Source organism: Phalacrocorax carbo, chromosome Z, assembly GCF_963921805.1.
Source record: "Phalacrocorax carbo chromosome Z, bPhaCar2.1, whole genome shotgun sequence".
NCBI classification, from domain to species: Eukaryota; Metazoa; Chordata; class Aves; order Suliformes; family Phalacrocoracidae; genus Phalacrocorax; species Phalacrocorax carbo.
Window position 1 is genome coordinate 40,585,869 of NC_087548.1, and position 18,943 is coordinate 40,604,811.

At 42.4% G+C, this 18,943-nt stretch overlaps 1 protein-coding gene across 4 annotated transcripts in view; it reads right to left on the reverse strand.

Moving 5' to 3' along the window:
• Window positions 1-18,943, reverse strand: part of SMC5 (structural maintenance of chromosomes 5) — a 61,185-nt gene that overhangs the window by 39,695 nt on the left and 2,547 nt on the right. For all 4 annotated transcript variants that reach the window (XM_064439422.1, XM_064439423.1, XM_064439421.1 and 1 more), the window contains 5 exons: window positions 18,391-18,443; window positions 15,952-16,114; window positions 6,616-6,750; window positions 5,344-5,484; window positions 1,068-1,229 (listed from right to left, as the gene is read on the reverse strand). In XM_064439422.1, the coding sequence (XP_064295492.1) occupies window positions 1,068-1,229; window positions 5,344-5,484; window positions 6,616-6,750; window positions 15,952-16,114; window positions 18,391-18,443 (654 nt within the window). The remainder of the gene's footprint in view (window positions 1-1,067; window positions 1,230-5,343; window positions 5,485-6,615; window positions 6,751-15,951; window positions 16,115-18,390; window positions 18,444-18,943) is intronic.

Consider the following 18,943-nt stretch of genomic DNA (forward strand, 5'->3'; position numbering starts at 1 on the left):
TGTGGGTTTTGTTGTCTGATCGTTCTGGTCTGTTTTTGGGTTTTTAGGGGGGGTTGTTTGTTTGTTTGGGGGAGGGTGTGTGTTTGTTTTAAAGAAAGCACATGGACAGCGTATTAGCTCACAGTGCACTAAATGCCACTGAAGTTTCAATTCTACAAGGTGCTTCATCACAGCAGTCCTCTATAGGTGTCACATGTGTCTCCACACCAAGTCCTTTGATCTGATTAGTTTAATCTTCAAACAGAACTCACTGCGGCAAACAAACATTCTCATGTTAGCATTTAACTTCGGTTACCCATTAAAAATTTGTGCAGCCTATGCATGCAATGACTTCTTCAGCCTGAATAGTATATGACAGTCAAAATCTTGCAGCGAATTACAGTACTTTCCTATTTGTCATACAGAAATAGTAATTTTCTATATCCTCAGAGAGAGCAACTATCCAAAAAACAGATAGTAAACTGTAAAGCATAGACAGGTTTACCATTAAATTGTCTTATGCATAAAAAGTATTCACAACTCATGGAGGATTACTGTCCAATAAAAAAATTATAACCTACCTATGGGATTAGGTTAAATATTAGAGGAATGCTTTTAGACTAGAGAAGTTGTAATTTAGCTTAAATTAACCACCCAGACTGGCTACATTTTAAGAAGATAAACAGATCATCCACAACCCCAAACTACAGAACAGATGAAAACAGGCAACTAATTCAATATAAATATCTAACTTAGGGAAACTGTAACTTAGACCCCCAAAGATTTTGAAGGTTTTTGTGAAGAGAATTATAAAATTTGCATGCTCTTATAACACGAAGAGAGTGGACTTTCAGAGTTGCTACTGAAGGTTTACTAAAAGATGTATTCCTTGAGTTTTACTGTTTTTAATGGAACGGAGACATGGAGAAGGCAGTAAGAACCAAGGGCATGAGTACTCCAGAAAAATTTCTTCTGAAACACATCGCTGCGGCACACTAGAAAGGAAGAGGTTATTGCTTTACACTTTACAAAGCTGAACACAGAACACCTGAAATATTACATGTTAACTGAAGATTCAAAATACCTACCTTATCTCTGATTTTCATATCCAGACTCTGCAAATATTCTTCATTTTCTTGGATTTTTTTTGTCACTGGGGACTGCATTTGCTTCAGATTCTTCAGTTCTTCCTTGGCTCGGTCTCGCTTTTGTTTCGCTTCCTCATGCTGCTGACGAACACTTTCATATTCCTTGGAGGAGTTGAAAGTAAAATTAATGATTAAAGATTTCTGTCTTCTATTCCAGTATTTTATACTGCTCTGATGTTTTATTTAACTGTACATGAGTTTTAGGAGAAAAATCTCATTCAGAAGCCAGTATTAGAGTGACTACGTAAGTAATCCTCCTGTAATGAGTCACTATGACTAGGAGATGTAGGGATCATTCAGTCCCCAGTGAACAAGCACACTTATTTAACAGTTTTAAATAATATGCAATTCAAGTAGCAGAAGAAATGACCAATTTGTCTGCAATTACCTTGCCTCTAAGTCCATCTGGGATCGGTGTGGAAAAAGTAATTCTTTAGCCCCTTCTGTCCATAGTTTGAGCACTACTTAGGCAGAAGTCCTCAAGCTAAGGAGCAAATAACCACAGAAAACTTCAGGAGAAAGAAAAGGAAGGAGCTGGACAGATCATCAGAGCCAGTAACAAACAAGCCTGAAGTAAACTAAGGAGAGAGACAGAGTGGAACAGAACTTTGGAAAACAAACAAAAACTCCACATATACCACAAATAACAGAGAAGTGACTATCTAGGGAGTTTAACTGGAGATGCATTCCTGAGAAGACAGGGCAAGCAGTGTGGTGACAAAGAACCTCCACTTCAAGAAGGTGGGAATTTTGGGGAGAAAGCAGTTTAGGCTGAAGGACATTACTAGTGAATTTTTTTGTGTCATGCTCTCTGAAGAAAAAAAAAAAAAGGAACAAAAAAACACCCCAAACAAACTAGCAAACAAAGAACTTGACATTCAGTGATTGTTAAGGTCTCATGAGAAAAAAGATACTCAGTGGACCAGAGGGAGGAGGAGTAGATACATATATGTGGGGATGCAGAGGAAGGGAAAGCTGTTGTATTTGGCAGGCACTAAATAAAGCCCCTGGTTTAAAGCATATACCTGGATTACCGCAGGCTTTTGAGTATTAGAACTTGCAGGCTATCTTTATTATTGTTTTATCTGTAACAGCTAACTTTGCTTTATCTGCTACCACTTTTTCTGAGTTAGTTACTTAATTACCCTGCTTGTAAATACACACAATTAATCACAAATACATCAACTTAAGCTATTAAATCAAAATTTTTTCTTCATACAAAAAAGAAAGGCAAAAAGTATTTGAAGAAAGCTGCTGTAATTCTATGATGTGGAGTACAATCAATAGTCACCATTGCAAAGTTACAGAGGTAAAGCAATTATAGTTCCACTTAGCTTATAGAATAAGCTTAATATTTAGCTCTGCTCTAAATAAGGTATTATATTTCAAGGTTAAAGCAAATGCACTCATGTACAATTACACCTCATTGCTTCAGATACAAAGTACAGGCAAGTTTCCCTAGAAATTGTCATGACATGGTTTTAATACAGCAAATCCCTTTAACGCTTTAAGAAAACCTGACTTTCACTAGACCTCTGTATTTTGGTAACCTTTAAGCAAATAACCCTGATGCCTGTAATTATGCATTTAGCTAAAGATCTGCAGAACTGCCAAAGGATTTCAACCCTTGCAAGAAATATTTGCACCTGAACTATAACAAAGCTTTTCTCAATTGTGAATGAACAAGGAGGAAAAGAAGAGTTGGCACAGCTTGGTCAAACACATTTTCAGAATTACTTGTTTTCAGGACGTTTACAGGAGGAAGAACAGATATACTACATTAAAACAGTACACCTTATGGTACACTGTACTACCGTACACTTGGAAGGGTAAGAAACCCCTTTTCCTTAAGGCCCTGCAAAAGAAGAGCTATCTACATCAAAAAAACTGTAGCTCCTTGAATCTCCTCACTGACTGTAGATAACACAATCATTTGATGGAAGTCCCATTAAGGTACATGCAGGAACATAAAACATCCCTAAATCCTTGAGTCCAAACCCTTAACATTGCACTCCTACAGTCCATTTTACAGAATTTAAAGCAAATGGTCAAAAGCCTATAAGACATATATAAAAATGGCATATAAATCTCCACCTACAGAAGCAGCTAGTACTGGCTTAAAAAACACTAGACTAGAAAAGTGTTCCTCAGGTGAAGAGCAGATGGAATCTTGAGAATACAAATGCAGTTCTACAGTGGTCAAATAGTAAAACAAGTTCCACACTAGACTTTTTTCCACTAGCATCAAAAGACAATCTAGTGTTACATTTCAGTTGACCTGTTTTCAGACCACCTGTCTTCTCCATTCTGTAACATATTGCAGTGTTTCTACATCTGCTTCCTGGCTCATGTAGAGGCTCACCTAGCTATTCTGTTTTGTTACAGAGGCAATTAGAAACAGACCTACCTTTTGGGGAGCATGGGGGAGGGGGAAGATCCATAGAAGGATGAATAACCTCCCTTGCTACTCTCAACTTTGGTGAGCTGAATTTTAAGACATCAGAAACATTTATTCTTAGAATTAAACAGTGCTGGGTCAGATGACAAAGAAATATGCCCTTGTAAGAGAAGGCATCTCTTCTTCTAGAGAAAGCTTCATGTTTTGCAATATAGGGACTACCAATAGATCTATCAGAAGGATTTGACAAACCACAGAACAGCAACAATCTTGTACACTGAAGATCACAATGGCATGTGAAATTTTCTTGCACCCTGTAGATCAAATATCTTCTACCTAGTAGAACAATTGTGTTGATGACCCTCGATGTCAACTGTAGATTGTTTACCAGAAGTCACCTGCCTGTGGATAATCCAGTACGCACTACTGATTCTGTACTACAAATTAGAACTTCATGCAGGTGTCAGTGAACTATGGACTTATGGACTCAGTAGCCAGAAAGTTAAATTTCTCCCAACGGAGTGCACCCACTGAAAGTATTCAATATCATCAGCAACGTAACCTGTCTAGAAGACAGCAGTGAAAGAGTAAGGTGGGAAGAAGTCTGTCTAAATTTGCTTAAGGAACACGTAACTAACAGCAATGTTCCCAAACTTATGGAAAGATATTTAACTGACAACAGATTAGATTATTAACTTAGTTTCCCTCTGCCAGCTTCCGACTAACCTTCAGAGTTCTGTATCTGCTAGTATCTTACAGTAGACAACAATCAGTATCAGTCTACATTAACTACGCAAGACCTACATCTCTTCTAATAAAACGACTCTTCCTGTTAGCTAAGCCAGACTAATGCATGCGGAGTAGGAAAACACCTGCATCATCCATCAGCAAGTGCAGAAGTCCAATCCTAACAGCACAGAGTGTATAGCCCACCTCCTTAGGACCTACCACCATCTACCTATTTCAATTGCTGCTCCTATACCCCTCTGTGCTGTTAGCACAGAGGTTTGAAGGCAGTGAAGGTACTTCCCCTGAATCCAGTTGCTTTTCAAGATACAAGGGACAAAGTTCTTTGTACACTCATGTGAGGCTTCACTATCTGCAAAGTTGCAACAAAATACCCTACAGAAGTTTTCTGTATCCTCCACAAATATTAATGTAACCTTTCATAAGTTCTGTATCTGTATTTCATTAATTCTACAGTTTGCAAACAAGACAAACAACACATTGCTTCAATATAATAGAATCCACATAATCTTACACTGTTTATAGTAATTTAATCTGACAGATCATTCAACTTTAGCTAAACTACAATCATCAAAGGGATGTTCAGAAAGACTTATTTTGCTTTGCATAAATGGCTTGTCCTTGATTCTAGGCTCTTTTACATTTGTTAAAATTTTCCATCTCTCCAAATGCCAACATTTTTGAGATTGGCAACCTATATTCACCATGATTTACGTCATGCACACCAAAGCTCAATTAATAAATTAAAATTAGCAAAGGGGAAGGCAACCTGTGAAACAGAAACCAAAAACATGTTCTGTTAGAAATAAAAGGAGTACCGCTCTTGGCCCATATTGCTGGCTTTCCTGAATGGGAAATAACTACTTAAGTTACTTCTTAAGCAAATTCTTCAGTCCAGCTACACAGGTAAGCAAACCTCTGATCAAAGTTAGACCAAGAACAGTATTTCAAGACTTGGCCTGCTTGCACCAAGCAATTGTAACGATGTTGAAGTCACTCTGGTCAAATTTGTTTTAAAGAAACTTCTGGCATATTTCTAATATTGCAGTATTAGAAAAAATGGAAACTTACCACCCAAGGCCTTTTCCTCTCAAGCATTGCAATTAAGTCTAGATGTTGCTTGCGTTCATGGAATCTGTCAACATCTTGTTTGTATCGTTCAACCCTCTGTCTCATTTTCTCCAAAGACTTAGCTTTCTCTCTGCACAAGTTCTGTAAAAAATACACATTTCCATGTTTTACAGTATCTACTTTATGAAAACACTTTTCAGAAATAGTCCACACGTCACCCATAGCAGGAATTTAATGCCAGAGAGGGTATTTTAGTACAGGAGTAGAGGGGAAAGACCGACTAGAAAGAGCTGTCCAGCTCTTCCAAGTACATTTATCACATACTTTCTGTGAAAACAAATCTAATTTAAACAGAAATCTGAAGAAGAATTTTTAAATTATTATTTTCTCAGGAAGTTGCTCCCTACAGCTCAAGCCTCCATTAATCTAGACATTTCTAAACCACCATAACTGGTTTTGATAAATATAAGTAGCAAAAACACTTGTGAAAGATCTTGTACAGATTTGTAACAGAAGCATCAAGGCTGGTATGTGAATGTGGTATGTATGAGTGGAAATGCATGCACACGCACAAGAGGAAAAAGCAGAATGAAGGATTAAAAGAATGGCCTGTATGACTAACGACAGACACTTTTCCCAGAACACTGTTCCCAAGACACCATTTCCAGCAGTCACAGCAAGGAACCCACTACTTCTGCAAAGATCACTTGGCCTGCACTCTGGTAAGATCACAGTACAAGTGACTGTCAGGGAAAGACCCTGCATCCCAAAACCAGGATGGCAAAAAGGCTGCAGCTTATTGCATACACTCTCCCTTTTTCTCTTTGACTGTTAATATCTCAAACCAGGAAAAGCAAATAGCAGGCAACAATCTTGTCCGTAATTTATGTTACTTGAAGTCAGCAAGATGCTGAATACTAAAGACAGCAAGGACCACCCTGTAACAGCTGGTGACTTCTAAAAGGCATAAGAGATCTATCCAAAAAAGTTTTTGCCAGTCAAAAATCCCAGAGAAGCGATGAGTACTTGACAACAGGCATCCTTGTCCTCTGTGTCCAGGTCATTTGCACACATATGTCTTTGTGCTTACAAGCATGTGAGTGACAGAGTGAATGAATTCTGAGAGAAGATTAACATAATTTGGTAAAATCAACTTACTGTGGACTTTGTAAATAAATACCACTTTCTAATTCTGTAAATTCTCATGTTAAATTTTATTATGCTAATTTCCCTAAAGTCACTGCTTTCTGTCTCTACGATGTGCATGTCTACCTCCAGTTCTTTTTCCTTTTCTCTGAAGTTTTTCAGTTCACAGTGAAATTGGTACATTTCTGGAGGACCAATGGATTTTTCAGTGGCTTCAAGCAACTCAACCTTACTCAGTTTTGCAAATTCTCCAACTTTGTCCTACAAAAAAAAAGTTACAAAAATACCATATTAGTTAGAACAATACAGTAATACTGGATTTGAATACCATGACTTACTTCTCATGAACATCACCTGACTTACAGTTCTATACTAGATAGCTCTGGCATAGTTAAGCATAGGATGACTGTCCCATAGAGTAGCAACCAAACCCTCCTAAACATTTTTAAGATTTCACACATGGTTTTCTTGGAGCTGTTCTGGAATGATTTAAGCTTAAACCTTAGCTGTTCTTGGCTGTTTGGCAGCTCTTGAGGACACGGGCTGGTTCATTATTTTTGAATTGGCTATCTTTCTTCTGAACAAAAGAGTTTAGTACAGACAATTGGAGGTTTTGTTCCACAGTGTTCTTAATATTGGTTCTCCAGCTGCTGAGACAACACCTTCCCAGTGTAAGTGCTATGATTATCTCAAAAGTTAAGCAATGTAGAAGTTAACATTACCGCTGGCAGCCAAGTGTATCAGGAAGCACTGCTGCTATCCAAGGCAGATGAACAGCTCAAAACCAAGACTGGAGTGAAAGGTATGCTTGCCATTGCCACAGTGGCAGAAAGCAAAGAAACCAAACACAGTAATACTCACAGAATTGACATTTATGTGCTAAAGAAAAAAAGCTGTGTTAAATACAAAAGTTATGTCGGCAGAGTAGGCAGAAAGTTCTACTCTAAACAAATACTGTGAATATGCAAATGAATAAAACAGGACCCCCCCCCCCGAATATTTGTTTACGCAGTTGTAATGGTTTCAGCTGGGATAGAGTTAATTTTCTTCACTCTAGCTGGTATAGTGCTGTGCTTTGAAATTAGCATGGAAAAAAAACCTGTTGAGATAACACACAGATGTTTAGGCTGTTGCTGGGCAGTGCTCATACTAGTCAAGGACATGTCTAGCTTCCCATGCTCTGCTGGGTGCACAAGAAGCTGCGAGGGGAGGGGGCACAGCTAAGAGAGCGGATTCAAACTGACCAAAGGGATATTCCATATCATGTAACGTCATGCCCAGTATGCTACCTGGGAGGGGCTGGCCGGGGGAGGGAGGAAGGAATCGCGGCTCGGGGATGGGCAGCGTCGGTCGGCGGGTGGTGAGCGGTTGTATCGTTCGTGTTTCTGCGTTTTTGTTCCCTGTTTTCCCTTTCCTTCCTTTTCCCTTTTATTATATTAACATTACTGTCATTATTATCATAATCATTTATCATCATCATTCTACTGTAGTTATTAAACTGTGCTTATCTCAACCCACAAGTTCTTTTGCTCGTCCGATTCTCTTCCCCATCCCACGGGGGTGGGAGGGGGGGGTGAGCGAGCGGCTGCGTGGTGTTCAGTTGCCAGCTGAGGCTGAACCACGACAGTCTATTTTTGGCGCCCAACGTGGGGCAAGAAGGGTTTGAGATAATAGCTGCTGGTCACAGCATTGATTAATCTGCTCGCAGTATTAGTTTGTCCAGTCTTTACCATGCCGATTGTAAAGTACATGTTAAAACTTGCTGTTGGTTTTGTCAGTTGGCTGTGCTCTGCAGTGATTAGAGATATTTTGCCTAGGAGACTTGTTATTAAAACACTGGCCTTGACTGTTATCAGTTATTTAGGTTTTGCATGGAAGCCGTTACTGTACTACAGCTACCACCTCATGGAGGCAATTAGCAATTATACCTCCTCCTCTGAGGAGTTTTTTATGGAGGAAATACAGAATGGCACCATAGCTACTATCTTATGTAATGTCTCCTCCCTCATTACAACAACTTTTCAGTATCTTGAACATCCTTGTGTAGTTAAGATACATCTGTTGATATTGCTTTGGCAGGTGGTATCAGATCTGTCTAAGGTTAGTAAGCAAGTTAAGAATATAATCCAGAAATCTGTCCCAAGGCTCGATAGCTATGCGTGGCAGGGTATGTGGGAAAGTATGGGCAAATGCCTAAGACGGTGGGCACCCCCTGTGGTGTGGGACTTCACCCCTGAACAAGTGCAGAATCCTGAAAAATTAGTAGAACATTTGGAGGAAATATGTTGTCACCCTGGCAATTCCAGAGAGATACAGATCACTGCCATGTGCTGGGGTCTGGCTTATGCCTATCGAGCCCTATTTAACACTATTCAGTACCCCCAAGGGAAAGAGAAGGGAGCTACTCCAACCCCCGTGACAAGCACTGCGGCCACCCAAACCCCCACGACAGATACTGCAGCTACTCCAACCCCAGCGACAAGCACTGCGGCCACCCAACCCGCCGCGACAGAGACTGCAGCTACTCCAACCCCCGTGACAAGCACTGCGGCCACCCAAACCCCCACGACAGATACTGCAGCTACTCCAACCCCAGCGACAAGCACTGCGGCCACCCAACCCGCCGCGACAGAGACTGCAGCTACTCCAACCCCAGCAACAAGCACTGCGGCCACCCAACCCGCCACGACAGAGACTGCAGCTACTCCAACCCCGGTGACAAGCACTGCGGCCACCCAACCCGCCGCGACAGAGACTGCAGCTACTCCAACCCCGGTGACAAGCACTGCGGCCACCCAACCCGCCGCGACAGAGACTGCAGCTACTCCAACCCCAGTGACAAGCACTGCGGCCACCCAACCCGCCGCGACAGAGACTGCAGCTACTCCAACCCCGGTGACAAGCACTGCGGCCACCCAACCCGCCGCGACAGAGACTGCAGCTACTCCAACCCCGGTGACAAGCACTGCGGCCACCCAACCCGTCGCGACAGATACTGCAGCTGCTCCAACCCCGGTGATGAGCACGGCGGCCACTCAAACCCCCACGACAGGCACTGCAGCTACTCAAACCCCAGTGCCAAGCGTTGCAGCTGAACCAGAGGACCAACCTGTGCCACTATCAGTCGCCCCTATACGCAAGAAGAAATCATGGAAGAGAAGGTCAACTCGTTTAGAAAGAGATTACGATGAACCAGGGCCATCACGAGAAGAGGAGAAGGAGGAACCATGTGTACAAGAAACGGAAACTACCCGATCTCTATCCTTGAGTGAGTTGCGGGATATATGGAAAGATTTCGGGCGTCATTCAGGTGAGCGCGTTATCACCTGGCTGCTCCGATGCTGGGATAATGGGGCCAGTAGTTTGGAATTAGAGGGGAAGGAAGCCAAACAACTGGGATCCCTCTCTAGGGAAGGGGGCATTGATAAAGCAATTGGAAAAGGAACACAAGCCCTCAGCCTCTGGAGGCGGCTCCTGGCCGCGGCGAGAGAGAGGTATCCCTTCAAAGAAGATATTGTATTTCGCCTAGGAAAATGGACGACCATGGAAAAAGGCATTCAGCATCTAAGGGAATTAGCCGTGCTTGAGGTGGTTTATGGTGACCTGGACGATCAACGGTCCTCCAAAGATCCAGATGAAGCTGAGTGCACACGACCCATGTGGCGGAAGTTTGTACGAAGCGCACCATCCTCGTATGCAAACTCACTGGCAGTGATGTCCTGGAAAGATGACGAGACACGAACGGTGGCAGAGTTGATTGATAGACTCCGGGAATATGAAGCGAATCTCTCTTCCTCGCTCGTCTCTGCTGTTGAGAAACTGTCCCGAGAGGTCCAGCAACTCAAAGAAGATATGTCCTACTCCCCACCAGTACGGACCAGTATCTCAGCCATTAGGAGTAATCGTCCCTTGGCTCAAGAGAAGGGATACACACGACGGGGCACCCTATGGTTTTACCTGCGTGATCACGGAGAGGACATGAAGAAGTGGGATGGAAAACGTACCTCAGCCTTAGAGGCACGGGTACGTGAGCTGCAAGGGAGAACAATTACTCAGGGAAGTTTCTCCAGGAGAGCTGCTGCTCCAGCTTCCAGTAAGCAATTCCCCAGACAGAGGAGCAGAAGCACTGATTTTCTTTCTGATCTTAATAGAGACACTGTGATTCATATTTACAGGAAACGAGTGACGAATACTATGATCAGGACTAAAGGGGCCCTGCCTCCAGCCAGGTGGAGGAAAGCGATAACCAGGTTTACTGAACTGTGTGGATCTGATGGCCTGGCACATCTGACCCACAGGAGTATAAAGCTTTAATGGACACTGGTGCATAGTGTGCCCTAACGCCATCAAACTATACAGGGGCAGAACCCATCAGCATTGCTGGAGTGACAGGGGGATCCCAAGAGCTAACTGTATTGGAGGCCGAAGTGAGCCTCACTGGCCATGAGTGGCAGAAGCACCCCATTGTGACTGGCCCAGAGGCTCTGTGCATCCTTGGCATAGACTACCTCAGGAGAGGGTATTTCAAGGACCCAAAAGGGTACAAGTGGGCTTTTGGTGTAGCCGCCTTGGAGATGGCGGAAATTAAACAGCTGTCTACCTTGCCTGGCCTCTCGAAGGACCCTTCTGTTGTGGGGTTGCTGAAGGTCCAAGAACAACAGGTGCCGATTGCCACCACAACAGTGCACCGGCGGCAATACCGCACCAACAGAGACTCTCTGATCCCCATCCACAGGCTCATTCATCGACTGGAGAGCCAAGGAGTCATCAGTAAAACCCACTCACCCTTTAACAGTCCCATATGGCCAGTCCGGAAGTCTAATGGAGAGTGGAGGCTAACAGTAGACTACTGTGGCCTGAACGAAGTCACGCCACCGTTGAGTGCTGCTGTGCCAGACATGCTAGAACTTCAATATGAACTGGAGTCCAAGGCAGCCAAGTGGTATGCCACATTCGATATCGCTAATGCATTCTCTCAATCCCTCTGGCAGCAGAGTGCAGGCCACAGTTTGCTTTTACTTGGAGGGGGGTCCAGTACACCTGGAATGGACTGCCCCATGGATGGAAACACAGCCCTACCATTTGCCATGGACTGATCCATAATGCTTTGGAACAAGGTGGAGCTCCCGAACACCTACAATACATTGATGACATCATCGTGTGGGGCAATACAGCAGAAGAAGTTTTTGAGAAAGGGAAGGAAATAGTTCAAATCCTCCTGAAAGCTGGTTTCGCCATAAAACAAAGTAAAGTTAAGGGACCTGCACGAGAAATCCAGTTCTTGGGAATAAAATGGCAAGATGGTCGTCGTCAGATCCCCATGGATGTGATCAACAAAATAACAGCCATGTCTCCACCAACCAGCAAAAAGGAAACACAAGCTTTCTTGGGCATTGTGGGTTTTTGGAGAATGCATATTCCACATTAGAGTCTGATCGTAAGCCCTCTCTATCAAGTGACCCGGAAAAAGAATGATTTCAAATGCGGCCCTGAACAACAACAAGCCTTTGAACAGATTAAATGAGAAATAGTTCATGCAGTAGCTCTTGGGCCAGTCCGGGCAGGACAAGATATTAAAAATGTGCTCTACACCGCAGCTGGGGAGAATGGCCCTACCTGGTGCCTCTGGCAGAAAGCACCAGGGGAGACCCGAGGTCAACCCCTAGGGTTTTGGAGTCGGGGATACAGAGGGTCCGAAGCCCGCTATACTCCAACTGAAAAAGAGATATTGGCAGCATATGAAGGGGTCCGAGCTGCTTCAGAAGTGGTTGGTACTGAGGCACAGTTGCTCCTGGCACCCCGACTGCCAGTGCTGGGCTGGATGTTCAAAGGAAACGTCCCCTCTACACACCATGCAACTGATGCTACGTGGAGTAAATGGGTTGCACTGATCACCCAGCGGGCTCGAGTAGGAAACCCCAGTCGCCCAGGAATCTTGGAAGTGATTATGGACTGGCCAGAAGGCAAAGACTTTGGAATATCACCAGAGGAGGAGGTGACACATGCTGAAGAAGCCTCGCTCTATAACACACTGCCAGAAGATGAAAAGCAGTATGCCCTGTTCACTGACGGGTCCTGTCACCTTGTGGGAAAGCACCAGAGATGGAAGGCTGCTGTATGGAGTCCTACACGACAAGTAGCAGAAACTGCTGAAGGAGAAGGTGAATCGAGCCAGTTTGCAGAAGTAAAGGCCATCCAGCTGGCCTTAGACATCCCTGAACGGGAAAAGTGGCCAGTGCTCTATCTCTATACTGATTCCTGGATGGTGGCAAATGCCCTGTGGGGCTGGCTGCAGCAGTGGAAGCAAAGCAACTGGCAGCGCAGAGGCAAACCCATCTGGGCTGCCGCACTGTGGCAAGATATTGCTGCCTGGGTAGAGAACCTGGTTGTAAAGGTACGGCATGTGGATGCTCATGTCCCCAAGAGTCGGGCCACTGAAGAGCATTGAAACAACCAGCAGGTAGATCAGGCTGCCAAGATTGAAGTGGCTGAGGTGGATCTGGACTGGCAACATAAGGGTGAACTATTTCTAGCTCGATGGGCCCATGACACCTCAGGCCATCAAGGGAGAGATGCAACATACAGGTGGGCTCGTGATCGAGGGGTGGACTTGACCATGGACGTTATTGCGCAGGTTATCCACGAATGTGACACATGCGCTGCAATCAAGCAAGCGAAGCGGGTAAAGCCTCTGTGGTATGGGGGACGACGGCTGAAATATAAATACGGGGAGGCCTGGCAAATTGACTATATCACACTCCCACAGACCCGCCAAGGCAAGCGCCATGTTCTCACCATGGTAGAAGCAACCACCTGCTGGCTGGAAACATATCCTGTCCCCCATGCCACTGCCCGGAACACTATCCTGGGTCTCGAAAAACAAGTCCTGTGGCGACATGGCACCCCAGAGAGAATTGAGTCAGACAATGGGACTCATTTCCGAAATAACCTCATAGACACCTGGGCCAAAGAGCATGGCATTGAGTGGGTGTATCACATCCCCCATCACGCACCAGCCTCTGGGAAAATCGAAAGATACAATGGACTATTAAAGATGACACTGAGAGCAATGGGGGGTGGGACATTCAAGCACTGGGATACACATTTAGCAAAAGCCACGTGGTTAGTCAACACGAGGGGATCTGCCAGGCGAGCTGGCCCTGCCCAATCAGAATCCTTACGTACTGTGGAAGGGGATAGAGTCCCTGTAGTGCACATAAAAAATATGCTGGGCAAGACAGTCTGGGTTATTCCTGCTTCCAGCAGAGGCAAACCCACTCGTGGGATTGCGTTTGCTCGAGGACCTGGGTGCACTTGGTGGGTGATGCCGGAGGATGGAGGAGTCCGGTGTGTACCCCAGGGGTATTTAATTTTGGGTGAAAACAGCCAATGAACTGAATAATATGCTGTTAATTGCTATATGATGTTGTATGTCATCACTACTATGGTTGCATCAGTGGAATGTTATCATGGTGGGAATCTCCCAATTAATAATAATAGCAAATGAACTTTCAATGGAACCGAGCAAAGTGCAGCAGTGAGAGAACAAGAACTACCAGTGCAGCGGTGATGGAACAAGGACTGACATGCAACAATCTGACCCCACGCACACCGCCTCTCCGAAGGACCCTTACAAGAGATGAAATCCAATGTCATGGACTAAATGAACTCAATGGACATTTCACAGGCATTCTACAGGGGTGTTCCATAAACTAGTGGAATGATAAATGAAAATCTGTATATATATATATATATATTGTTAAAGGATGAGAAGATGGATAGGGATTATTGAAGTTGTACTGAATAGTATGGGACCTGAGCATGATGTCAATGATATGGAATAAGGGGTGGATACTGTCATGGTTTCAGCTGGGATAGAGTTAATTTTCTTCACTCTAGCTGGTATAGTGCTGTGCTTTGAAATTAGCATGGAAAAAAAACCTGTTGAGATAACACACAGATGTTTAGGCTGTTGCTGGGCAGCGCTTATACTAGTCAAGGACATGTCTAGCTTCCCATGCTCTGCTGGGTGCACAAGAAGCTGCGAGGGGAGGGGGCACAGCTAAGAGAGCGGATTCAAACTGACCAAAGGGATATTCCATATCATGTAACGTCATGCCCAGTATGCTACCTGGGAGGGGCTGGCCGGGGGAGGGAGGAAGGAATCGCGGCTCAGGGATGGGCAGCGTCGGTCGGCGGGTGGTGAGCGGTTGTATCGTTCGTGTTTCTGCGTTTTTGTTCCCTGTTTTCCCTTTCCTTCCTTTTCCCTTTTATTATATTAACATTACTGTCATTATTATCATAATCATTTATCATCATCATTCTATTGTAGTTATTAAACTGTGCTTATCTCAACCCACAAGTTCTTTTGCTCGTCCGATTCTCTTCCCCATCCCACGGGGGTGCGGGGGGTGTGGGGTGAGCGAGCGGCTGCGTGGTGTTCAGTCGCCAGCTGAGGCTGAACCACGACAACAGTATTAGCTTTCTAAATTTTAATGGTTTTCAGCACATCTTCTTGAACGCACCTCTTGAACAGAAAAATAAACCCATGGTTGGCTAGGCTCTGATAGGTTTCCTTTTAGTACCATCCCTGATGATCCACAGGAACTGGGAAGGTCTTGGGAAGGAACCCACCATAACTTTTTTTAAAGTGCAATTTTGAGGCAACTTCATTATCTGCACAGAAATCTTGACATGCCTCAGCAAGGACTCAGATATGGAAACTGCTTGTAGTATTCTTTAATCTTCTCTCTCCTTTAGGAGTTATTTTCTATCAATCAGGATGATTTTACTCTTACATAATTTGATCCTAAAGTCCTATGCTATGCTCAAGAAACTGCTGACCCACAGACATTACCAAAAAGGCTCTAGGAGCAGTCTCTGTTGCAACTGTAGAGTCATTTAGTAGGACTGCTTTCTGGTTTTTGGAGAAAGAAATCCAGACAACTCTTTCCCTTCACTTACCAAGTACAGGATCCAATCCTGAAGTACCAACTGGTTATAACCAGGGAAAAGTGCATGCAGGGATTGACAGGGAAAGTCAGGGATTCAGAACTACAGGAATCATGCAGGTAGAGGTGACTAGAGACCGTGCTAGATCTCACAACTGCACAAAAATTTCCTGAGAGATTTGCTGTTTAAGAACATCCCCACAGCAGCACAGACAGGACAGAGTGATACCACTGCTAGTAGTGCTACTCCCATACCAACATGGGGAACATCAGCAGCTTTCCTTTCAGTATCAGCTGACAGCGGGTACAAAACCATCCAATTAGTGAGCCTTGAAGGTCACACCATTCCTCCTTGCTTTCACCATCACACCAGTATAGCTACCTCATCTGTCTCATTCTTTGTGCTGTTCAATTAAATTGCTGAAGTGCTACAAAAGCTAAGAAGCAACAAAACCCCTCTCAAAACACAGCACTCCATTTGCATCCACTGCCTTTCAAAAGTCATTCATACCTGAGGAAGAAACTGGCACAAATTGTCCACTTGGATATTTAAGGCTGCAATCTGCTCTTCCACTGTTTTCAGGGTTGTTGGCTTTCTGTCGATAAACCATGATGATGTATTGTTCACCACGTGAATCTCACGTGTGATAATGATATTGTCAGGTATCTTAGACCTTATTAATAAAAAGAAGTGTTTACACGGTTATGAAGTGTCAAAGTATGCTAGAATTACAGTATTAAAACTTTCAGATATCTAAATGTTTAATATAAAATAACTGGACAGTAGCAGCAGATTCATATTTTATGCTTCAGAAAATGTCCAGTACTTCAGTGATGAATTAATCTCACAAGGAAAACATCAAGACTATCTGCAAATCATAACTCAGAGGAAGCTATTCATATAAATGACATACTCATGCTAAATGCATGAATCATTTAAAACTTGTTACAGATTTGAACAGTTTATATAAAAGTTATTTTTTATATGACATTTCGTAAGTTTTAAAACTGGTATGCAGGGGGTGCACACTAATGCTATGCCTGTAAAGTAAAAAATGTTAGTGTACAGAACTACATCAATAAGCTGTGTATATACATTCCATTCGGGAATAAAAATAGTACCATACAGAATGAAAAATACTAATTTGTTTTCACTTTCTGCTCTTTAAAGAATAGAAAAGATGCATCAGTTGTCCACTTAGTTCTCTAGCTCAACACATATCTTAAAAATCTTAGTCCGGTTAAGATATACCAATAACAAATGAGCAATGAGATAATCAGACTCTTGAAATTTTGGTCAGCATTTTCATTTAGAAATTGTCTAGTGCCTGTTCAGTCACCATATTGTTAAAGATGGCAGATAAGGGCTCATAACAGTTTGGACACTGGTACCTTAGGAGACTTAAGAATAGAGGTCAAAGTAGAAGTGAGTAATTCAACAGCTTCCAGGGTTTGGAATAAGTGCTATAGGGATGCAAGCCTACTTCTTGAAGATGGTATGATTATTTCCTCACAAGTATCCACTATGTTATTGTACTATAACAGAATTCCTTCTAAAGACCTACGAAACCATGCTCCTTTCTTTTATCAAATTAGGGCCTTTTTACTACTATATCTGTTGATTTTAGTTATAATCCAAGGCCAAATTCAACCAAGACAGTGCATGTTTATAGAATTGAAATTTTAAAATTCCTGCCAAAAAGCAATGTTCTGCATCATTGCTTTCTCACCCAAGATGTTGCATTTAAATATTTTCTACCAATTAGACAAAGGACTGAATTACATTGCAACCACCAAGTAAAAATGCTAAGTATTCACATACTCCAAGTCTCTCTTTAGACTTTCAAGTAACATCAGTTGTTTATCGATGTTGAAACAATCACACCAACTACCCGAAAGACATCTTACCTCCTAACCCATTTCATGGCCAGACTCCAAAGAATGTCTCACTTGATCACGCCCACAAGAATGAAAGTTGATAGGATTTTTTCAAAAAGCTGTTCTAGTATATCTTTTTTCCTTAACACAAATCATCTTTTTATACAATCCAATCAGTGTGGCCAATTGTTATACAAATGAACTTAGGCTCTGAATCAGTGGAGTAGCTCCATGTTGAATTTAGTTCAGGCAAACAGATCAGGTTAAGGCTTATCAAAACCACCCATGCTATTGCAGCTTCATCTTAAGATCTCCACAAAAACCCACCCTTTTAGGAACTCTATTATGGTAGTCCCTCTTTAGCTGTCACAAAAAAACCACCCAAAACCCAAAAACAAGATGACAAACCACAACCTTACAGGAAGATGTAATATTGCCCTGAAACCACAAGTTACTGATGGAATTATACAGAGTAAATCCAAATGATTTTCAGTTGCTCTGTTTTGCAGAAGCTTACCTAGAAGACTGCATTAGCTGGAATTAGTCAGATCTACTTTTTTTCTCCTTCTTTTGTTTCAGTATGTGATGTTTTCAGAAAGAATGTAGAGGAGCCCATCATACCAGCAGTACCAGTGTAAGAAAGTGAAGGCAGAGCATTTGGGTTCAAAATTTTGACTTTGTCTTTTTTTTTTTTTTAATTCTTCAAAAATAGCTTCCAATAACTATATCATGATAGCAGTACATAGTACCTGAATCATCTGAACCTTAAACATAATCAAAAGCTAAACACACCATATACATATACATATTATCTACGTATTCTTTGTACATCAAGACAAGGTAAAATGCTTCCAAAAGCAAAATCAGGACCAGCTGTCACTGCTTATTTCTTGTATGGTAATAATTTAAACTTAAAATTATGAAGTCTGGGTAAAAAAAAAAGAAAAACACTAAATCGCCAGCTTAAAGACAGATCTCTGTACACCAGATTTTTTTCCACGACTTTGTGAATGACTGTGTGGGGAAATAATCTAATTAAAAGTTCACAAGGAAATGCAATTTTACTACTTACAGTTCAATTTCTACTACACCTTTCAAGCACCCCTGCTTTACAAAGAGACCAACCTACAAAATAAATTATAGAAGTTATTATTGCAAAGTAACAATGTATTAAAATGTAATGTCTTACAAAAAACATGTATTTGTATAATAGAATTGCTGTAATGGCATATTTTATTGAAAACTTACAATTAAAAACTAAAATTTATTTTGACTGTGTATTAATTAAAGGAAGACACTATTATCTCCCTCATCAACTAGCAGCATTATAACTTCCTCCACAGGTTAACAACCTCTGATCAATTTCAACCTCCGAACAAATTATAATCAGCAAATCCACAGACAGGAAGAAGTTCTCATGAGTTCAGGGGAAAAAAGGCAATGCAAATGAAAGACACTGCCAGATATCTGTACTAATAGAACTGCCAACTCTAACAGTATAAAAACATTTAAACATGAAAAGCCAGTAAAAATGCTAAGAAACAGTGCTGCCGTGCAGTCAATTTCCATATTTACATTTGCTCAAGACCGAGCTGCAAGCTGAGAATATTTACAATCATTTAAGC